This window comes from Daucus carota, chromosome 6 (genome assembly GCF_001625215.2).
Source record: "Daucus carota subsp. sativus chromosome 6, DH1 v3.0, whole genome shotgun sequence".
Taxonomy (NCBI): Eukaryota; Viridiplantae; Streptophyta; class Magnoliopsida; order Apiales; family Apiaceae; genus Daucus; species Daucus carota.
In genome coordinates this window covers 33,243,937-33,262,987 of record NC_030386.2, presented here as the reverse complement: position 1 = coordinate 33,262,987, position 19,051 = coordinate 33,243,937, and the positions used below count along the sequence as shown (strand labels likewise).

Here is a 19,051-nt window from a genome sequence, read left to right as displayed (position 1 = left end):
TTTGGGCAAACTTAAAACAAGTGACTTCTTGCTTAAACTAATATGTGGACTAGAAGTGAGAAATAAATAAGTTAATAAAGTGTTTGGAAAAGAAGTGGATGCTTTGAGAGAGAAATTCTCAACTTTTTAAAAGTGCTTCTACTTCTTTACACGGATCAAAGGAAACAGAAGCCGCTTCTGTTAAACAAACAGGCCATTCAGTATCTCAATTCTCACTCTCTCCATCGTATTGGGGGTGAGATACTCTTTCATTTTATTTTTATATATATTTATAATAAGATTTGAGGAAAAGGGGAAAGACAATTGATATGCCTTAAGCGCGAAGAGTAACGCGGAAGAACTTCCTGTGCTACACTCACAGCGGAGGTTCAGTCACCTGCCTAGCGCTCGCTCCACGTAATCCAACACAATCCCTGTCAGCTACGTGTCAACACATAACTTGTCAGTTCCCAAATATTCCTCACCCACTCGTAAACAAAACGCTTCCCCCTTATTCTGATTCCAGAAATACCCAAGTCTTTTAACCTAATCCCAAATATACCCCGTTTATACAAACTTTAAGTGGCCACAACACTATAAAGTGTGCTTCTCCTCACTCAGTCACGCACGGATACACACACATATTTTCACAATTCGTCAAGTGAATTTCTGAGAAGCAATTTATCAAAACGACGTCGATTTAGCTGTAATCATGACTATAATCAATCCTCAACAGTTGAACGTACGTCTCCTCTTTACTTAATTTCGCTACCTGTGTGTGTGTTTTAGTGTGTGAAATCTGTGTGTATCTATGTGTTTGTATGTATACGTTCAGTGATCGTCAGTTTATGTGATTGGATATGCTGTTTTGGTGAATTTGTTATTGGTTGTGTGATCAGCTAGGGTTTATGGTTTTGTGCGGAGGTTTATGAATTGAATTTGAGGAATTTAATTGATCATTCTGGGATTGAGATTTTGATCTAGGGTTAGGGTTTATTGATTGTGTTTAATATAATGTCTGTTTTTGTTTCGGAAGCAGGATGATGATGAAGAGATGCTTGTGCCGAGTACAGAACACGCTGATCCTGTTCCTCAGCCTTTGGAAGGTCCTCTTCCCATGGAAGGTTTTGTTTTGTTTGGTTTCGGTCGTCTCTTTTTCTTGACTTTCTGTTTAATTGAATTTTGTGCTTTTGTGAATTTCGAAGTTGAGTTTTTTGGAAAAGGTTGAACTAATGTAATCTTGTAGTGCTTTTTGTATCTTGAATTTTGTTGATTTTTGGGTTTTATATGAGCAGTAGTGCAAACAAATGGAACTAGAACAGTGGAGAATCGAGAGCTTGATGATGGGCCTCATGCATATAGATTCTCATGGCAGCTTAGGAACTTCTCTAGACTGAACGACAAAGTTTATTCTACTCATTTTTCATGTGGTGGCTTCAACTGGTATTTGACTTGAATTCACCCGCTTATAAGTTATGTAAGGTTATCTGGTTTTATTTTGTGAATTGTGACAATGCTTTCTGTTGGTACAGGCGTGTGCTTATTTTTCCCAATGGGAACAATGTGGACTGTTTGTCAATGTATTTAGACGTGGCAGATGCTTTATCTTTGCCTTATGGGTGGAACACTCGCGCCCAGTTTAGCATGTCTGTGATAAATCATATTGATCCAAAATACAGCGTGAGAAAAGGTACCTGTTATATCTAAAATAATTTGTTTGTGTTTATGATGTTAATTTTACATGATACTTGGTATTGAAAATATACTATGCTATGGCGGTTTAATACAAGCAGATTTCCGAGATACATCCAGAGAAGATTTCACACTGCAGTATTAGTAGCTTCAACAGTTCGTCATCATTGCTAGTTGCATGCAGATATTATTCAGTAAAACAGTAGCAGAATTGTAGATCCTACTTGGGTTCATTAGAATGCGTCATTGGCTAGAAATCTGTTTTTAAATGTATGCTAGATTTGATAGACTTGGCTTTGTCTTTTACTCGATTTATGAAATCAAATGTTTGATGCAATGGTTAGTCCTAAGCTGTTTATCTGCATTTGGTGTTCTCTAATAATTTTAGTAAAGCGATTGGGGTTTCATAGCAATTCATGTTAGATTTGTTCTTATCTCAGCCATTTCTCTATGATTTATTCCGAGGAAATTTACAATTTTGCAGATGCGGAACATATATTTCATGCAAGGGAAAGCGATTGGGGTTTCACATCTTTCATGCAACTTAGTGAGCTCTATGACCCCAATAAAGGTTTTCTTCTGCGAGATACATGTTTCATTGAAGCTGATGTTGCTGTACGTAAGGTTATTGACTACCGGGGTTATGACTCTAAGAAGATGACCGGTTATGTTGGGCTTAAAAATCAAGGAGCGACTTGTTACATGAACTCCCTTCTTCAATTTTTGTACCATATACCATACTTCAGGAAGGTTAGTATGCAGTCCCCGGTTTTCATGCTCACTAGGTAACCAGATTTTATAGCCTTATGTTTCCTATGATATTTTTTGTGGCAGGCTGTGTATCATATGCCTACAACTGAAAATGAAATACCCTCAGGAAGCATTCCGCTAGCTCTGCAGACTTTGTTCTTTAAGCTTCAGTATCATGATACCAGTGTTGGAACCAAGGAATTAACAAAGTCTTTTGGATGGGAAACATGTGACTCTTTAATGCAGCATGATGTGCAAGAACTGAACAGAGTGTTGAGTGAAAAGCTCGAACAGAAGATGAAGGTATCTTTTCACTACCAAAACACAAGTTATCATAAGTTTGTTCTGAAATTAGACTACTAACATGCTGCCTTAGGGAACCGCTGTGGAAGGGACAATTCAAAAATTATTTGAAGGACATCACGTGAATTATATTGAATGCATCAATGTGGACTACAAATCACTTAGAAAAGAATCTTTCCATGGTATTGTAGTAGATATATAATCTGTCTGATCCTTGTTATAAAATATTTTTTAGAGGTGAAAGTTTCCTCCGAATTGTCTCCCACAACATAATATGGTAATTTTTTTCCCTGTCAGATATCCAACTTGATGTTAAAGGATGTCGCGATGTTTATGCTTCATTTGATAAATATGTGGAGGTTGAACATCTTGGGGGTGATAACAAGTATCATGCTGAAAATCATGGCTTACAGGTCAGGGATTGCAACTATGTGTTTTTAACCATTAGTAATTGGCATAATTGTCATTCTAATATGAAAACAATTTTGATCGTGTTGTTATTTTGTTGCCTCAAACATTAGTAATTCGAATAATTGTCATTTTAATATGAAAAAATTTGACTAAGTTGTTATTATCTGATATATTATTCAAGATTTACTATTTAAAAGTTTTGTTGGGGCATAATTTGCTTGTTTATCAATTGTCACAGAATGTTATGATTCTCGAATTTAGCTTGTGTCAATTGCAAATTTCTTACGAACAGATCATTTTAACTGTTGAGTTATTTTAGCCAAAATCTTATGATACATTTACATCTAGGATGAGCAATTATATCCTTTAGGTGGTTGCCAATATCTGCTGTTCTATTTTAAGATATAAATAGACTTCTAGACTTCAATTTTAATGTTTATACAGTACTTTTTCTTGATTCATCTTTTGGCTTGTCATATGATCTAAATGCGTGTTGGAGACATGTATAAATATATATCCAGTTCCAAGCCAATGTTGTAAAATGAGGAGCTCACTTGAGTGATATTAAAGATTGCAGTTAGATGGGTTACCGGTATCTATGAACCTTTTCCGCCTTCCTACAGGTGGAGCTGCCGTTATATATTGGTTTACTGGTTAAATTACAATTACAATTCAGATTCTGCAGCGAGAAGCTTTGTAATTGTTGGTATTCATTTTTACTTCACTAAGATGAGTTGTTGCAAAGTCTGTTTGGGTTTGGACGTTTGGTTTAGAACAATCCAAATTTGGTCTGTTGCCCCAATAGCCAGGCTTTAATCGATGAAAAATTGGATCGGCTTTCATCCCGACTACCTTCCGCTCATCTTATGGATCACCTAGCTCTCAATTCTTAGAATCATAGTGACAGGCCCAAAGGGCAACACTAGTGAAATTGTGGTTGACATGAGTATAATTAGAAGGCATACCTTTGGCTACAAGGTACCCTGCTACATTGCTATCAAATACTGTACATATTGAAGGACAGATTATCAGAATCTTTGCCAAATAGTTCAACAGTCTACCTTCAGAGTCTGTTTGGCTACATTTTCGAAAAGTTAAGCGCTTTTTGACGGAACATAAGTACATATGAAAGTTCTGTTTTGTAAATATAAGTATACATTGACAATAAGATTTGCTAAACGGGTTTTTAGATTCTGCGCAATATGTCTTTTAAGCTGCGAAATTTATTCTTGGTTGAAAAAGGTTTCGTTCTTTATTCCGCAGATAAGAAAGCTTTTCATGTATGGTTAATGCATCATTTAAGTTAAACATCCATTATGCTAATTTCAAAAAAGGCATCCTCTCGTAAAGGTTTTATCTGGGTTGGTTGTGTGATGGGAAAAATGACAATGAAAGGAAGCTCTGTCTTTGTTAATGAATAGAATCAACATCTACTTATATTTATTTTCATCAATTTCATGTGGAGCTAGGAGTTTATTGTAGTAGGTTATTTATAATAATCCTACTGTTGGACTCACAGTCCATCAGGATAAGTGTCAGTATTTTTTTAATCTTTATATATGTAATGCATTTCCCACATTCTATTTTAGACTATTGTATTTATTTTATATTTAATTGAATCATTTAATATAGGGTTGTGATCTGTAGCCATTATAATTTTCATGATTGGAGGACCTTAGGAGTATCGATTTTTCTGTTGGTCAACATAGTATAACTTTTCATTGTTTGTATTTTCATATATTAATTCCTTTTAAAAATCTTGTGACCTTTGTTTTGAATTTCAGGATGCTAAAAGAGGTGTCTTATTCAGCAACTTCCCTCCGGTTCTTCAACTTCAATTAAAGCGGTTTGAATATGATTTTATGCGAGACACCATGGTTAAGGTGTATTATAGAACCTTGTTTAATTTTTCCGGTTCATGTGTATTGTTTGTGGTGAATGCATGTCATACATGTATAGTTTTCTGCTCCAGGCTTCTTTAAAAGATCGAAGTTGCTATTAATAAATATTTGAGTTGGAAGTTATTTACAAATATATGGAAGACAAGGGAGTGACAGTAGATAGTCTACCCCCAATTTTTTGGGGTAAAGGATTTGTTATCGTTGTTGCTCATGTTCTGCATTACTCTAGTATTAATCTGTGTCGATCTACTTGTGTATAAAAATAAAAAACAACTAAAATACTGATATTGATTTATGTTTCACAATCTGTGACCAGTTCTAATTTGCATCTAATAATTGAATATTAGGACTAGTATCTAAAAATGCCATAATATCCATGGGATTTACAGCTATTAACCTAAGTATTTAGTACTTATATCAATTGGCTATCATAGTCAACATGTCATATCTTATCATTTTATTAAATATTTCGAAGATGGAAGAAGTTTGAAAATCAAAGGAAGTTAAATGGTTGTACTTCTTCACATTCTATGCAAGTCTAGCACCTGGTTACTGTCTTGCTTTTCCTGTAGTTTGGTTTTCATTATGTTATTTAATTCTTGGCTGATCGTTTCATTCAGATAAATGACCGATATGAATTTCCTTTGGAGCTTGACCTTGATATAGAGGATGGAAAATATCTATCACCCGATGCAGATAGGAGTATTCGCAACCTTTATACTCTTCACAGGTATGGAATTGTTACACCATCTCCTGAGGATGGGAACAATTGTTTCTAGAAATTGGGAAGTACTTATATTATTTTGTAAATGTTTGTGACATAAATTGATAAATTTCCGTGTTCCTTTGTCTCCATGTTACTAACCTTAATTTTCATTTCCATTGACCACAGTGTTTTGGTTCATAGTGGAGGGCTGCATGGTGGACATTATTATGCATATATCAGGCCAACTCTTTCTGAACAATGGTGTGCACTTACTAATCTTTTTTATAAATCCTTTACTTTTATTTTCATAGGTAATATGACTGCTCATACTAGGGGCTTCTGGCTTACCTTATAAATGATCCTTTTTGTCTGGAGCCGTTTCGTTTAATATTAAATTTCTTTATTAGAAGTTCTTTCTTATCTGCTTGGAGATTTTGGCAGATAATGCAAATTTTGCAAGTAATCAAATTTTGAAACTTATAAATATAACATCTCAGTTGTACGTGTTGAGGGTAATATTAATTTTTCCTAGTCAAATTACCAACTTAACTCTAGGTAATTGTTTTACCCCTTGGTAGTACTAGCGTATGAACTTAATGAACAGAACATAATTTTTTATCCAACTTGATAACTGAATTATTTTGCAAGTTAAATTGTAAAGATGTAGCAAGAAGGCACATAGAGCTGCTTGGCTTTCTGGTACTTTTATACTTTGTTCATGACTTATAAATACAAGTTATTTTTATGAATTGTGTGTGGATAATTTAGCTAAAAAAGTTGTAACTCCTGGATTTTTAAGATTAAAGAAAGAACTCCTGTATTAAGGTGAGTTATTATTTGACAAACAAACCACTCAAGTTTATATGGGCTTATAAGTTGATCAATTGATTTGTATGGTTAAACAAGCTGGCTTCTGACAATATACATCATCTTAATTTTGAGCTTGATGGATTGTTCCTAATGGTAGGTTGGCTGGACTGAAACGAGTTGCACAACAATATCTATATAAAGCAGGAAGAGGATAAAATTTAACTCTCTTATGAAATTAATTGGCTGGATTTTTATGGTTAGGGGTGTAATTCGAACCAGAAGTCTCTAATTTTTTTTTAAAGTTTGAGTTTAATTTTTTTAATTTTCAAGTCTAGAAAATGTGTTTAAACTTGACTGAATCTGGTTTAAGCCTATTAACAAGCTTTCTAGCCCAAGTTGAGTCAAGGAATTGTTTGAACTCGAATTGGGTTCTAGCCATTGAGCACATTTTATTGAGTCGAGTTTGAAATGAGTTCGAGCATGCTCCATTGGAATTACAACCCCATTCACTGTGAATTGTATTGACCGTTATCCCTTTTTAATGGCTTGTTATTCTTTTGCTACACTCTCCTGGTCTAACAAAATTGGATGGCGAATGTAGGTTCGTCTGTGATTAAGTTTACACCTGAATATATGTATTTGCAGTGATTTTAGAGGGGAAATCATCTAAACTTTGGTCTGGCATAAATCTTATTGATGTAAATTGCTGTTTCAGGTTTAAATTTGATGATGAACGGGTTACAAAAGAAAATTTGGACAGTGCTCTTGAAGAGCAATATGGCGGTGATGAAGAGGTAAAGTAGCATTTTGTTAATGTGATCCTGCTGCCTGATCTGGCTTTCAGTTGTGGAATCACCTGATTTCCTCTCCTTTGTGTTTTAATTTACTATATTTTTTCTTATTATGGCCATTGGTTCACTACTTTGTCTTTGTGGACAGTTTACCCCAACTAATCCTGGTTTTAACAATGCGCCTTTCAAATTTACAAAATGCTCAAATGCATACATGCTTGTTTATATACGTGAAAGTGACAAAGAGAAGATAATTTGTGACGTGGATGAGGAAGAGATCGCAGAACACCTAAGGGTAATCTTCAGAGAGATGAATTGTAGTTCTGATTTTGTCAATATTATAGTAACACATTTTGATGTTTTCAGATAAAGTTGAAGAAAGAACAGGAAGAGAAGGAGTATAAAAGAAGATATAAAGCAGAAGCACACCTTTATACAATTGTAAAGGTGATAGTTTATTTTAGTGCTTTCTTTATCCTCTGTCTGCGTACGTGGTCCTGTATAGGATATTAGGATTAATGGGTTACTGAGTCATCCAACTGGAGCTTTAGGTTGCTCGTGATGAAGACCTGTTGCAGCAGATTGGAAAGGATATTCATTTTGATCTTGTTGATTTTGAAAAAGTTCGTCATTTTCGTATTCAGAAGCAGATTCCTTTTATGAAATTCAAGGTATTTTCACTTTTTGTGTTATCTTTTATCTGTTGCAGTTCTAGAGATTGCTTAGAATAAGTAGATGATAAATGAGTCATTGAGTCTAGTTGTGGATCGACTTGACATAGATTGCAAATCCGAAGTAGAGTGCCTAATATTGGCCTTTGAAGTGAACACACCTCATTTGTGATACCTTTTATTCCTTCAAGGAAACTGAATATACAATTTTGACCACTATGTTTACAGGCGAACACATAGAATTATCATTTGTTTTTAATTACGAATAAACCTAGGAGTCCAATTTGTTTTTTGGCCCTAGATTTTTATTATAATACAACATATCTCTAGCATGAGTCTGCATGGAAACATAATCATGAGATTTTGTGCTGGTGTAATCTTTCTGAAACCAGTGAGAGATTGCTTCTCAGACGGTGTCATTTGTATAATGGTGGAATTCTAAAATCATACGTAATCCTTTATTAAGGGCGTTGACATTGGCGTCCGGAGACTGATTAGAAGACTCTGGATGGGTGTATCCTACATCTGAACCGAATTCTTTGTGGTTATAGAATCTCTTTCTAGTTGCGTTGGTGCTGGTCCCCTGTTCTGGAGCCAGCGGGTTCGGCCAAAGAAGCTTCGGTTTTTAATCTCATTATTACTTGATAGGATCCCTTTGATCTCTTGTTTCGGGGAAATAAGTGGGCAACACACCTCATACAAGAGGGAGGGAGTCATGGCTGCCATTAATATCCTATTGAGCTTTAATTTGCACCAACACAACTTCGTCAACATTTAAAGATGTTCTCTTTGTTTCTAAGATAAGCTTAGACTAATCTTCACTTGATCGGGAAAAAACTTTTTATATTTCAGATTGAATCTATAATCGTGAGGTCATTATTTTGTAAATTGCTTTGGAGTACTTTCTCTAAATATGGGCAAATATAACACCATATGAATCTGTCTTTACCAGCATCTCTTAATGGCCTTGTGGAATCTTTGCTCCCTCGTACCCATTATATTACCAATAATTTTTTTGCTCACAACATTGTGAAGTGATGCTAGACAGAAATTTAAGTAAAAACAATGAAAAGAAGATAAGCTTGGGTGGAACGAACTGACTGCATAAAACCCACTACACCAAGATTAGAATTAAGAACTACTCCCTCTGTCCGAACCATTCCTGTACAGTTTCCTTTTCTGGGTGTCCCATCCAATTCTTTACATTTCAAAACTTACCAAAAATAGTCAATGGGTCCCACCACTTCCCCACTTTTCTTCCTTTTTCACACTACTTCTATTCCACTATCTCCATTTTATATATCAAAAATCAATAGGTCCCACCATTTCACCCACTTCTCTTTCTCTTTTCCACTACTTTATATATATATATAATATATATATATATATATATTTCTTGACCTCCGTGCCCAAACCATATGTAAACAAATGGCTGGGACGGAAGGAGTACAATAGCTTGATTCAACTGCTGAAGAAGCACTACCTTGGGGCTTCTCAATGGCAAGGAGGTTTCTCTAGGGAGACACTAATAAAAGAAAAGATAATTCCCAATAATATAACTTATATTAGGTCTCTCCTTCACTAAAGTTTAATCTACTTTCTGATTTGCATCCGACACACTTTTGCAACATGTACCAACTCATCATTGTGTCGATACCATACCCCCATAATCTCGTCATCCTTGCTGAAAACCTTTCATCTTATTTTCTATCTTTTGTTGCTTGTTCGGGTATTATTTTTTACCTCTTGTATTTAAGTCATCCGGTAACCTCAAAACCTTTATTGCGACAAATTATACATTCCATCAATAGTTTGTACAGGGGAATCCATTGTGTTGCTTAATTTCGTACTTCATAGCACCAGACTTATCTTCATTAAAGTGTTTTTAGTAAAAAAAAAAGTTATATCTGATTTGCTACTGTCACTGTGGTTGCTCCAGCATGCTTACAGACCCAGGTCTCTATGTACCTATGTGCTGTATGCTTAAAAAATAGCTTAATTGATTTACATAGTTAGAATAAAATACATAGTTAGAATAAAATACTATGTCCTTTTGCAGGAAGAGGTTGCCAAAGAATTTGGTGTACCTGTTCAATTACAGCGGTACTGGATTTGGGCAAAGCGGCAAAATCATACATACCGTCCAAATCGATGTTTGACACCTCGGGAGGAAGCCCAGATGGTAAGCTACTTACGTTTGCTTGCTTTATCAACTTGTGACGATATCGCGATATTTGGGTAATTTTGTACACTATCCGCAAGGTCTAAATGGTATGGGAAATGTTATTTTTGTTTTATTGTTGTCATTATTGTTATTATTATTATTATTAGGCATCTGTCTCTTTTTGTTTTTGTTTATGCCGTTGTTTTTGTTTATGCCGTTAGTAATTGTTTTGTTAACTTGGAGCAATGCCTTATTGGTCTTGAAAATTCCTTCTTTTCGAATCTTTGTATTATATAATGCCATGCTTCAATTCCTTTTTAAGTCGATAATTATATTTTCTTATATAATTACGCATGATTGATAGGACTGTGATAGTAATTAATTCAATGTCAACTACGGTCTTCGGTCATATATATTTCTTCTGGAATACTAGAAGCTCAAACTATTAACAGGTTTGAGTAATGCAGATGGGCAATGGAAGTATGGGCTAAATAGTTAATGACTTGTGCAAATGCAGGTGGGGCAGTTGAGAGAGATTTCTAATAAGGGTAACAATGCAGAGATGAAGTTGTTTTTGGAAGTCTTACCAGGGCCGGTAATATTGTCTTACTATATTTAGGACTCTGTGTGTTTGTATGTTTTTTCTATAATACTTGTCCTGTAAGCTTCCTTTTGTAACTCATCAAATTTTTTGCAGGAACAGTGCCCTATACCACCACCTGGAGGGGAAAAGGAAGATATACTTGTTTTCTTTAAGCTGTACGATCCTAAGAAAGAAGAGCTCAGGTAAACATAGAACCTGCTGTAATCATACTAAAATCAAATTTTCAGCATGTTCATCTGTGGTGCTTATTCTTTAGTGTATATATGGTCCTCAACCTGGTTCTTATTACAACACAGGCTAAAACCCGAATATTATCCCCTGTTTTAAATTATATGTGAAGTTGCATTTTAAGGATCTGCCCTGGACCCTATTATGCCACAGGAAAAGAAATTGTGAACTGATAAAACCTATCTCAACAGGACGATTAAAACATGTAATTGTTTCTCTGGGTTCTTTCTGTTTGACTCGCGTAGATTTATGGCTATCATAGTTATTGAATTCGAATCTATAATAATAGTCTTTACTAAGATTTGGGGACATGATAGTTATTGAATTTGAATTTATGATAAGAGTCTTTGTATATTTTCAATTCTATAATAAATATTTTTTTGTGAAAAGTGCTCCTAATCTTAAAGCCTAGTCAAGCTTTGAATTTGTGCTTTGCTTTGAAAAATTCTAACCACCTCCAATGAGCGTAGCTTGAGCACTAATTAAGTGGGAAGCGTACTCCATTAATGAGTTCAGCAGATCTGACTTGTAAATCAGGTCGTTGAACGTAATGAATGAAGGAAAATCTTGTATATTCTTTTTATGCAAGTGGTTAAAGAATAAGCACAATGTAATGTCACTGGTATTATTTGCTTCTTGACAACCATGCCTAAATATGTTTATGTCTTGCACTTCTATCTATCTGCCTATTAATCTCTGGTTCTCTCTATTGTGTGTATACAATGGATATAGGATTTTAGCCCCTATCCCACGAAGAAATATTACTCTCTCTGTTGGACAAATTCAATGGCTTCATGAATATTCGTCTGTGTACATAGATTTAAACATGTCTATTTATGTACATGCCTGATATATATGTATGTACAAATGTGTAAAAGTATAAAGAAGGAACATACTCCTTCTTTATAACTAGGAACATATTACCTTCTCTGGGAATAAATGACCCGTGAGGCAGATTGTGCTGGGAATAACTAGGAACTCTTAAAATTACCTTCTCTTGGTGCTCACATTATCTTCTGTTTCCATTGCTCAGATATGTTGGTAATCTTTTTGTGAATTGTGCTGGAAAGCCTATTGACATCTTAAGGAATATAAATGAACTGGCTGGTTTTGATCCTGATGAAGAAATTGATCTGTATGAGGTTTGTTTTTTCATGTTATTCTATTCTAGCGGGAACAGTGTATTTCACCGTTCCTTGTATGGTAATGAATTTATATCTTTTGTTAAGTTTATTATAGTCAAATGTGTTTTCTGATAACACGCTTTCACATATGTCCATGTATGAAGTTATAATATCTGTTATTTTGGTTCTCACACAGTTGCGTTTACATAGTTTTTGTGAAGCCAGATAACTTTTCTGACACCAAATCTTATATACCCGCTAACTTCTTTTATTTAATTTATATAGGAAGTGAAATTCGAGCCTTGCATCATGTGTGAACGCCTTGATAAGGGATCTTCATTTCGTTCAAGTCAGGTACATATCGTGTTATCGCAAATTGTACCATTCCAGTATGGTATACGATACCGAATACTGAGCAAATTTCTATCTATTTGTAGATTGAGGACGGGGATATAATTTGCTTTCAGAAACACCTTCAACCTCATAGTATGGAGGAATATAGATATTCCGATGTTCCTTCATTTCTGGAGTATGTGAAGAACCGCCAGGTACCATCTGCTTATCTCTTATTGGATACATGAGTGCCAAATGTGTTTAGTGTTTACTTTGGGTTGCTGGTGTGAATACATTTGAATTGCTTCTAATAGATTCTAAATTATGTTTGACTGTGTGGGGGCTCATGCATGTCCTTAAAGGTATGCTAGTTGCTGAATTGCTGTGCTTTATATTTCATCTGTTGTGATGATTTGGCATTCGCGTGTCCAAAAGCAACTGCATACACTTACCTGTTTTTCAGAACACAGATGGCTTGCAATGTCAGCTTTATTTATTTCCAATTGTCTATAAGATCATATATCCTGGCTATTGTCCAATGTATGCTTGTATCTCCAATTCTATGCTTTTCCGGAAAGATTATCTTTATTATTAGTCTTAATATGACGACATAAAGAATTTTTTGGTGTACTAGCACCGACTTGGTCGTATGCTCATTTAACTTCAAATGGCAACGTCTTGGAAGAAATATTTATATGTAATTTACAATCTGGCGACAGAGTGTTTTCCTTTATGCTTATATATATTTGATATACTACCTCCGTCCCTTTTTACTTGTCACTTTGACTTTTTGCACGTAACTTAAGGTGATTAAAAAACATACTTCTACTTATTATTTTTGAAAATTTCTTTTTCTGAATTAAAGTTTGGGGTTTATATTTTTATTCACAAAAAAAAAATTTAAAAATAATGAGCGGAATTATATTTTATAATCACCTTAAGTTACGTGCAAAAAGTCAAAGTGACAAGTAAAAGGGACGGAGGTAGTATAATTGAAGGGCATGTCTGGGGTTTAAATTTCTATAATTATCCAGGATATATCATGTACATGTGAATAACTTCTTTGCAAAAAAATTTAGCACCGCTTTACTCTCAATGTGGAGTGTTTGGAAGCACAATACATTAGTTTCTCATAAATTTGTGATACCATTACCACTTGGTTTGCTGGTTAAATTTGTTCCTGCCTGCCCACTTATTATGTTGTTGAAAGTGAAAATAATATATATTGGAGTTGTGCTTATTCTATGTTAATTTCATGTTATTGTCACCTGTACTAAGTCAAAGTATGTTACCCGGACTTTTTAAAAGTGTCCAACATGGATACGTGTTTCTGAGTGTCGGACTCGGCAATTATTGAAAATTTTACATGTTTTTGGCTTAAAGTAAGTGTTGGAGTATCCATATCCATATCCATGTCCGAGTGTTGAGTGTCCGACACGGGCACTTGAAAATGAAGAGTCCGGGTAACATAGAGTCAAACAACTAAATTTTGCGCTTTCCATTCAAATTAAACCCCTAGTTTGATTTCAAACATTCACTTTGTCTCAACAAAGTAGCATTTTCTATTTTAGGTTGAGCTGGCCGTTTGTTAACATTTCTTAAGTGATTGTATTTTAGTTTTACTAATATTTTAATTAAGATTAGTTGGTCTTACTAACTTACACATGTCATTTACTCTTTCTTTTCACTTTTTCTTGTTCTCTCATGCCCAACTGAAATGTTAACAAATAAATAGGTGGGATGGAGTGTGTATAAATGTTTTTAAGTGACTGTATCTCTTCTAGTTAATTGATAGCTTAAGAAACAAGCTAGTTGGTTGGCAAGCTCCTCTCCTTTTTATAAAGGAATAGGCAGAAACAGATTGTTTCTATCGATCATATGTATTGTTGTCAAGACCAAAGGACATCTATTACAATTGATAATGAATGAAAAAAGTCAATTCTTCATATTTTGTGATTTTTATGTTTTTATGCAATGAATTATTGTCTTTTGTGGTTCCCTTTTGCAGATTGTTCATTTTAGACCACTTGAGAGCCCTAAGGATGATAATCTCTGTCTAGAATTGTGAGTGCTTGAGTTTATGTAATCTTTACAGCATGATGTGTTGTTTTCAACTATCGGGAATCATCTTCTCTTTTCACATTTCCTTAACTAGTTACATGTCATTTTGCAAGGTCCAAGATGAATACGTATGACGATGTAGTTGGAAGCTTGGCCCTCAAACTCGGGCTTGATGATCCTTCAAAAATTAGGCTGACTCCCCACAACTGCATCTCCCAGCAACCTAAACCCCATCCTATTAGATATAGAGCAGCAGAGAATTTATTGGACATGCTGGCTTTTCGGGATCAGGTAATATGTCTGAATTGTGCTTTGCTGGTTCTATGAACTGTACATATATTTTTTTTAAATCCAGACGGATCATCTGTTTTACAGATATTATTAGTAAAATAACAATGTAGTGGGGAGAATTCTTTCAAGAATATTTGTAGGCTAGTCAAATCTTGTTATCATCTTGCAGATCTCTGATATTCTGTATTATGAAGTGCTGGATATTCCTTTGCCAGAATTACAGAGTCTGAAAACCCTGAAAGTTGCTTTCCTTCGTTCTCCTGAGGAAGAGGTGTGCCTGAAATTAAAATTTGTCTTTCACTGTGCACTTAAAACATTCTTGTGATTGTCATAATCTGTAATATATGTCTTCAGGTGGTCGTCCACAACATTCGACTGCCTAAGAAAAGCACTGTAGGCGATCTTCTTGATGAAATTAAGACAAAGGTACATCTGGACAGCTAAGACATCAACAAGCCATCTAAAGTATACTCCCTCCGTCCCCCTGAGTTGTATACGCAGGGGGAACGGCACACACTTTAATGCTCCTCTAAAGCATAGTTCTATAAATTCTAAATTTTTTTCCGAATAAAAATTTAACTATTAAATTTTTATTCAGAAAAAGAAAATCTTAAAAATAAGTTATGAAACCATATTTTATAGAGGCATTAAAGTGCGTGCCAAATAGTGAAGGTATAGAATTAAATGGGACGGAGGGAGTATCTAATTAGTGTATTGTGCTTGTCAACCAATTTTCTTTTAGTTTATTAAACCCTAAATAAAACAACTGCGACAATATAATTTAGCACATGATCCTGTTTGCGTTGCACAGCAGTTTTTTTACTGCTATAGTAGCGATTCTTGTCCAGGATATACATTTTAAGCGTGCAAATTTAAGGAATATACACACACTTAATGTTTGCCTCATCTTATAGGTGGAACTGTCTCACCCTAATGCAGAACTCAGATTGCTTGAATTGTTGCATCACAAGATTTACAAGGTACGAACAACACAAATGTGTTCTGGTATTGGTTAAAGACAATGTGTTTCGGCTATTTGCCTTTGCATGTTTATTCTGCAAGAATGATGTTAGAATGCTAACAAGCATGAATATGGATATGGACGCGGTGGGATATAATACATACCGACAATGTAGGACAATTTTTTTAAAAAAAATATTACATGGGACTTGGGGGTTTATATTTATCTAGATACATATATCTTTCTATCAGGTCTAAAAATTCAGCTTGATTCAAGGAAGTCAAGTGCATGCATTATACAATTCTACAATAATGAAAATTGGATATCTGCTCATACAGAGAAACATGTTTGTGAAGTCCCATGTAAAATTTCTTTGGAAAATGTTGTGTCCTACTCCTATATAGTGTCGTATACCACTATGGCTTCATGTCTACACATCCATTCTTGTTAGCACTTTGGAACCATTCTCGAAGATTTTAGTATTAAGCTTGGATCAAGTAGTCAGATCTCGGTGGTAAATCTTGGTTGCAGTGTATTACAGGATATTATGCATTAACTTTGAGATGCTTGTATTACAGGATATTTCAAAATATTATGAAATAACTTTTATATGCAGTAGTAGTTTTATGCCAGGCCTGTATCTCTGAATTTATATTTTCTTTGCTACTTTGTCATCAGATCTTTCCTCTAGATGAGACAATTGACAACATAAATGACCAGTACTGGACACTGCGTGCGGAGGAGGCAAGTTTTACTCTTTATTCTATTCTACATGCCTAAGTTGACTTCAGCTTTATAAGCATGAGTTGTAGAACAAGTGAACTAGATCATGGTATGCAGAGTCTTGAGCAAGCAATTTTTTTTTTTTTGTATTCAGATTCCAGAGGAAGAGAAGAACTTTGGTCCACACGAGCGCTTGATTCATGTGTATCACTTCATCACAGAGACTGCACAGAATCAATTGGTAAGGTTACACACTTGTGCAGAGATTATAAGTTTGTCATACGATGACATATCTGGAACATTATTTGCAATTCGATGAGTCACCTACCAGATAAGCATGTATCTGTATTGAATCACATTTTATATTACAGAGAATACAAAATTTTGGGGAGCCCTTTTTCTTGGTCGTCCATGTAGCTGATACTTTAGCAGAAATTAAGATGCGCATTCAAAAGAAGTTGAGTGTTTCAAATGAAGAATTCTCAAAGGTATATCTGCTTCCTTTCATCTTTCACCCAGGAAGATCAGTAACAATTAAAAGATACACCATATTTTTATTTAAGTTCTCTTGTGGTTTTAAATGCCTGTCCTAGTAGCTAATGCAGTGTTCACTAATCTTTTATTCTCTTTTGGAAATTGTTGTGGTGACTAGTGGAAGTTTGCTTCCGTGTTAATGGGGAGGCCAGAATATTTGATGGACACGGACATAATATCTAGCCGTTTCAAGGTGGTGATTATGTACTTATATATACTTGTGTATATACTTATATCCGCCTTTTTACATATTCTTCTGTACTCGACTTGAATTTCATATTGATATTAACTTTGTAGAGAAGGGATGTTTATGGTGCTTGGGAGCAATATCTGGGTTTGGAACACGCTGATACTACTAAAAGGGCTTTCACAACAAACCAGGTATAATTTTATGTTAATGCTAGCTTTATAAGTGTGATGAATTAAATTTTTTTTGTAAAGGTCAACAACAGAAATTTAACACGCATGCCCCGACTGAGGCTTAAGCCTCTTATCTCTAATCTCCTAAAAGAGAGGAGTATCTGTCAGGCTAAGCCTTGCAAGTTATGATGAACCTTTTATGTGGATGGTATTGTTGTTACAGTATGTGAATCAGTGAATGGAACTAGTACAAGAGCAAAGCATCTTTTAGTCATTCCAAAGCTTACTTATCTCCTGTCTGTTATAATTAGCTTATGCAGCTAATTTTGTAACCTTCTTTGCAGAATCGGCATGCTTATGCGAAACCGGTCAAAATATACAACTAAAAAATGAGCTGAACCACCTAGAAATCAATTTTGATAATTGACATACGATTGGAGATACAAACTGAATGTACAAGAGGGGAAGGATAGGAAAACATCAAATTGCGATGTGGCAGGAAGAAGACCCGACATAAGTTGTGTTCTGTGTTTTCCTAGTTAGTTTCTTGGGTTTTGAGTAATTATGTAGGCAAAGGAAAGCAATTATTCAGACTCAATTGGAGAAATTGCTTTTCATCTTTGATACATGCAGGTTAGTTCTTTGGATTTTTTGAATTATTTTGGTCATCGGGATAGTGCGTACATAAAAGATTTTGATTTAAGGGAAGGTGTAAGCTGGGTAAAGTTGGTTACATGTTCAAAGTTATCTAAATTATCATCCTTGCTTATCATGCCGTCTTGTGATTGATTGACAGTGCATGTACAGCAATATGGTGAATTTGTAAAGAATATTATCTTAGTTTTATCCTAGTTCACTGTATATGCCTTCCTGTATGTGTCATCTCCTGAATTTCTCCCAACAGAACACCTTCTTAAAACTGGCCAATTGATTTGTCATATTTATGAGTTGATGTTTGTGTGAAATGATTTAATTGGGTGTGAAGTGTCTTCCTGTCCTGGGAAGGAGTGAAAAAATGCTGCTTAAAACCAAACTAAAAGTATCTTTTATCACCACAAAGATCAAGGGTCTAAGGAGGTGAGATATGTGTAACTTTAGAGTCTAGGGCATTGTATATTTGAAGAGAAGTAAGTTTGAGCAATATTTATTGGAGAAAAATACAGTCCTTTGTTATGTACAAGTATTATTACAGGGGATTATGTAATCTGATCACCTATTGTTATCAGTTAAACTAATACGTAATGTTTAGTGAAGATGTAAGGTCCAATGGCTACTGTAGTGATGAGAACTTAACAATTGGATTATAATCTTCTTTTGAAGCCCAGAATTTTAGTTAGAATTCAGCTTGATATTGGTCTAAAAACTTCAAGAATACATGTCAGTCATCTTAAATGAAACGATAAACAGTCTTCCACTCTTCACCATAGTTGCTTTGTGCCCCGCGTGATGAACATGGCTATAAAGCGGAGTGTTGGGCATTTGGTTTCTGTAATTATGTTGATGAACATGGCTATAAAGCGGAGTGTTGGGCATTTGGTTTCTGTAATTATGTGATGGCTTATTACTACATTTGCCATCCAAGTTTGCTTCAATATTCAGGTTAGCCTTTAAAGTTTAAAAACGTCCGGTCCAGTCATTCAAGTTACAGAAATGT

At 34.9% G+C, this 19,051-nt stretch overlaps 1 protein-coding gene across 4 annotated transcripts; it reads left to right on the top strand.

Annotated features, from left to right (window-relative positions):
* Positions 1 to 541: 541 nt before the first annotated feature.
* Positions 542 to 18,258, top strand: LOC108227420 (ubiquitin C-terminal hydrolase 12). 4 transcript variants are annotated; one of them, XM_017402545.2, is made up of 32 exons: positions 542 to 721; positions 1,019 to 1,103; positions 1,275 to 1,422; positions 1,512 to 1,669; positions 2,156 to 2,421; positions 2,506 to 2,724; positions 2,798 to 2,906; positions 3,022 to 3,137; positions 4,920 to 5,018; positions 5,657 to 5,766; positions 5,929 to 6,003; positions 7,268 to 7,346; positions 7,492 to 7,638; positions 7,710 to 7,790; positions 7,895 to 8,014; positions 10,074 to 10,196; positions 10,696 to 10,773; positions 10,876 to 10,964; positions 12,044 to 12,152; positions 12,420 to 12,488; positions 12,572 to 12,682; positions 14,476 to 14,531; positions 14,642 to 14,819; positions 14,989 to 15,090; positions 15,174 to 15,245; positions 15,734 to 15,799; positions 16,459 to 16,524; positions 16,658 to 16,744; positions 16,875 to 16,991; positions 17,156 to 17,230; positions 17,335 to 17,418; positions 17,742 to 18,258. In XM_017402545.2, the coding sequence occupies exons 1-32, from the start codon at positions 692 to 694 to the stop codon at positions 17,781 to 17,783; spliced, it is 3,366 nt and encodes a 1,121-aa protein (XP_017258034.1). In that variant the 5' UTR covers positions 542 to 691; the 3' UTR covers positions 17,784 to 18,258. The 4 variants fall into 4 exon arrangements, with proteins under 4 accessions (XP_017258034.1, XP_017258035.1, XP_063935080.1 ...); XM_017402546.2 differs by having other exon boundaries at positions 568 to 721; positions 1,019 to 1,085; XM_064079010.1 differs by having other exon boundaries at positions 585 to 721; positions 1,016 to 1,085.
* The last annotated feature ends 793 nt before the right edge of the window (positions 18,259 to 19,051 follow it).

Bases quoted from the DNA above. Each gene is read 5' to 3' on its own strand.
- LOC108227420 (XM_064079009.1), top strand. From the start codon at position 692: ATGACTATAATCAATCCTCAACAGTTGAAC. The intron at 5,019-5,656 runs GTGTATTATAGA...CGTTTCATTCAG, and splicing joins TGCGAGACACCATGGTTAAG to ATAAATGACCGATATGAATT. The intron at 12,683-14,475 runs GTACCATCTGCT...TCCCTTTTGCAG, and splicing joins AGTATGTGAAGAACCGCCAG to ATTGTTCATTTTAGACCACT.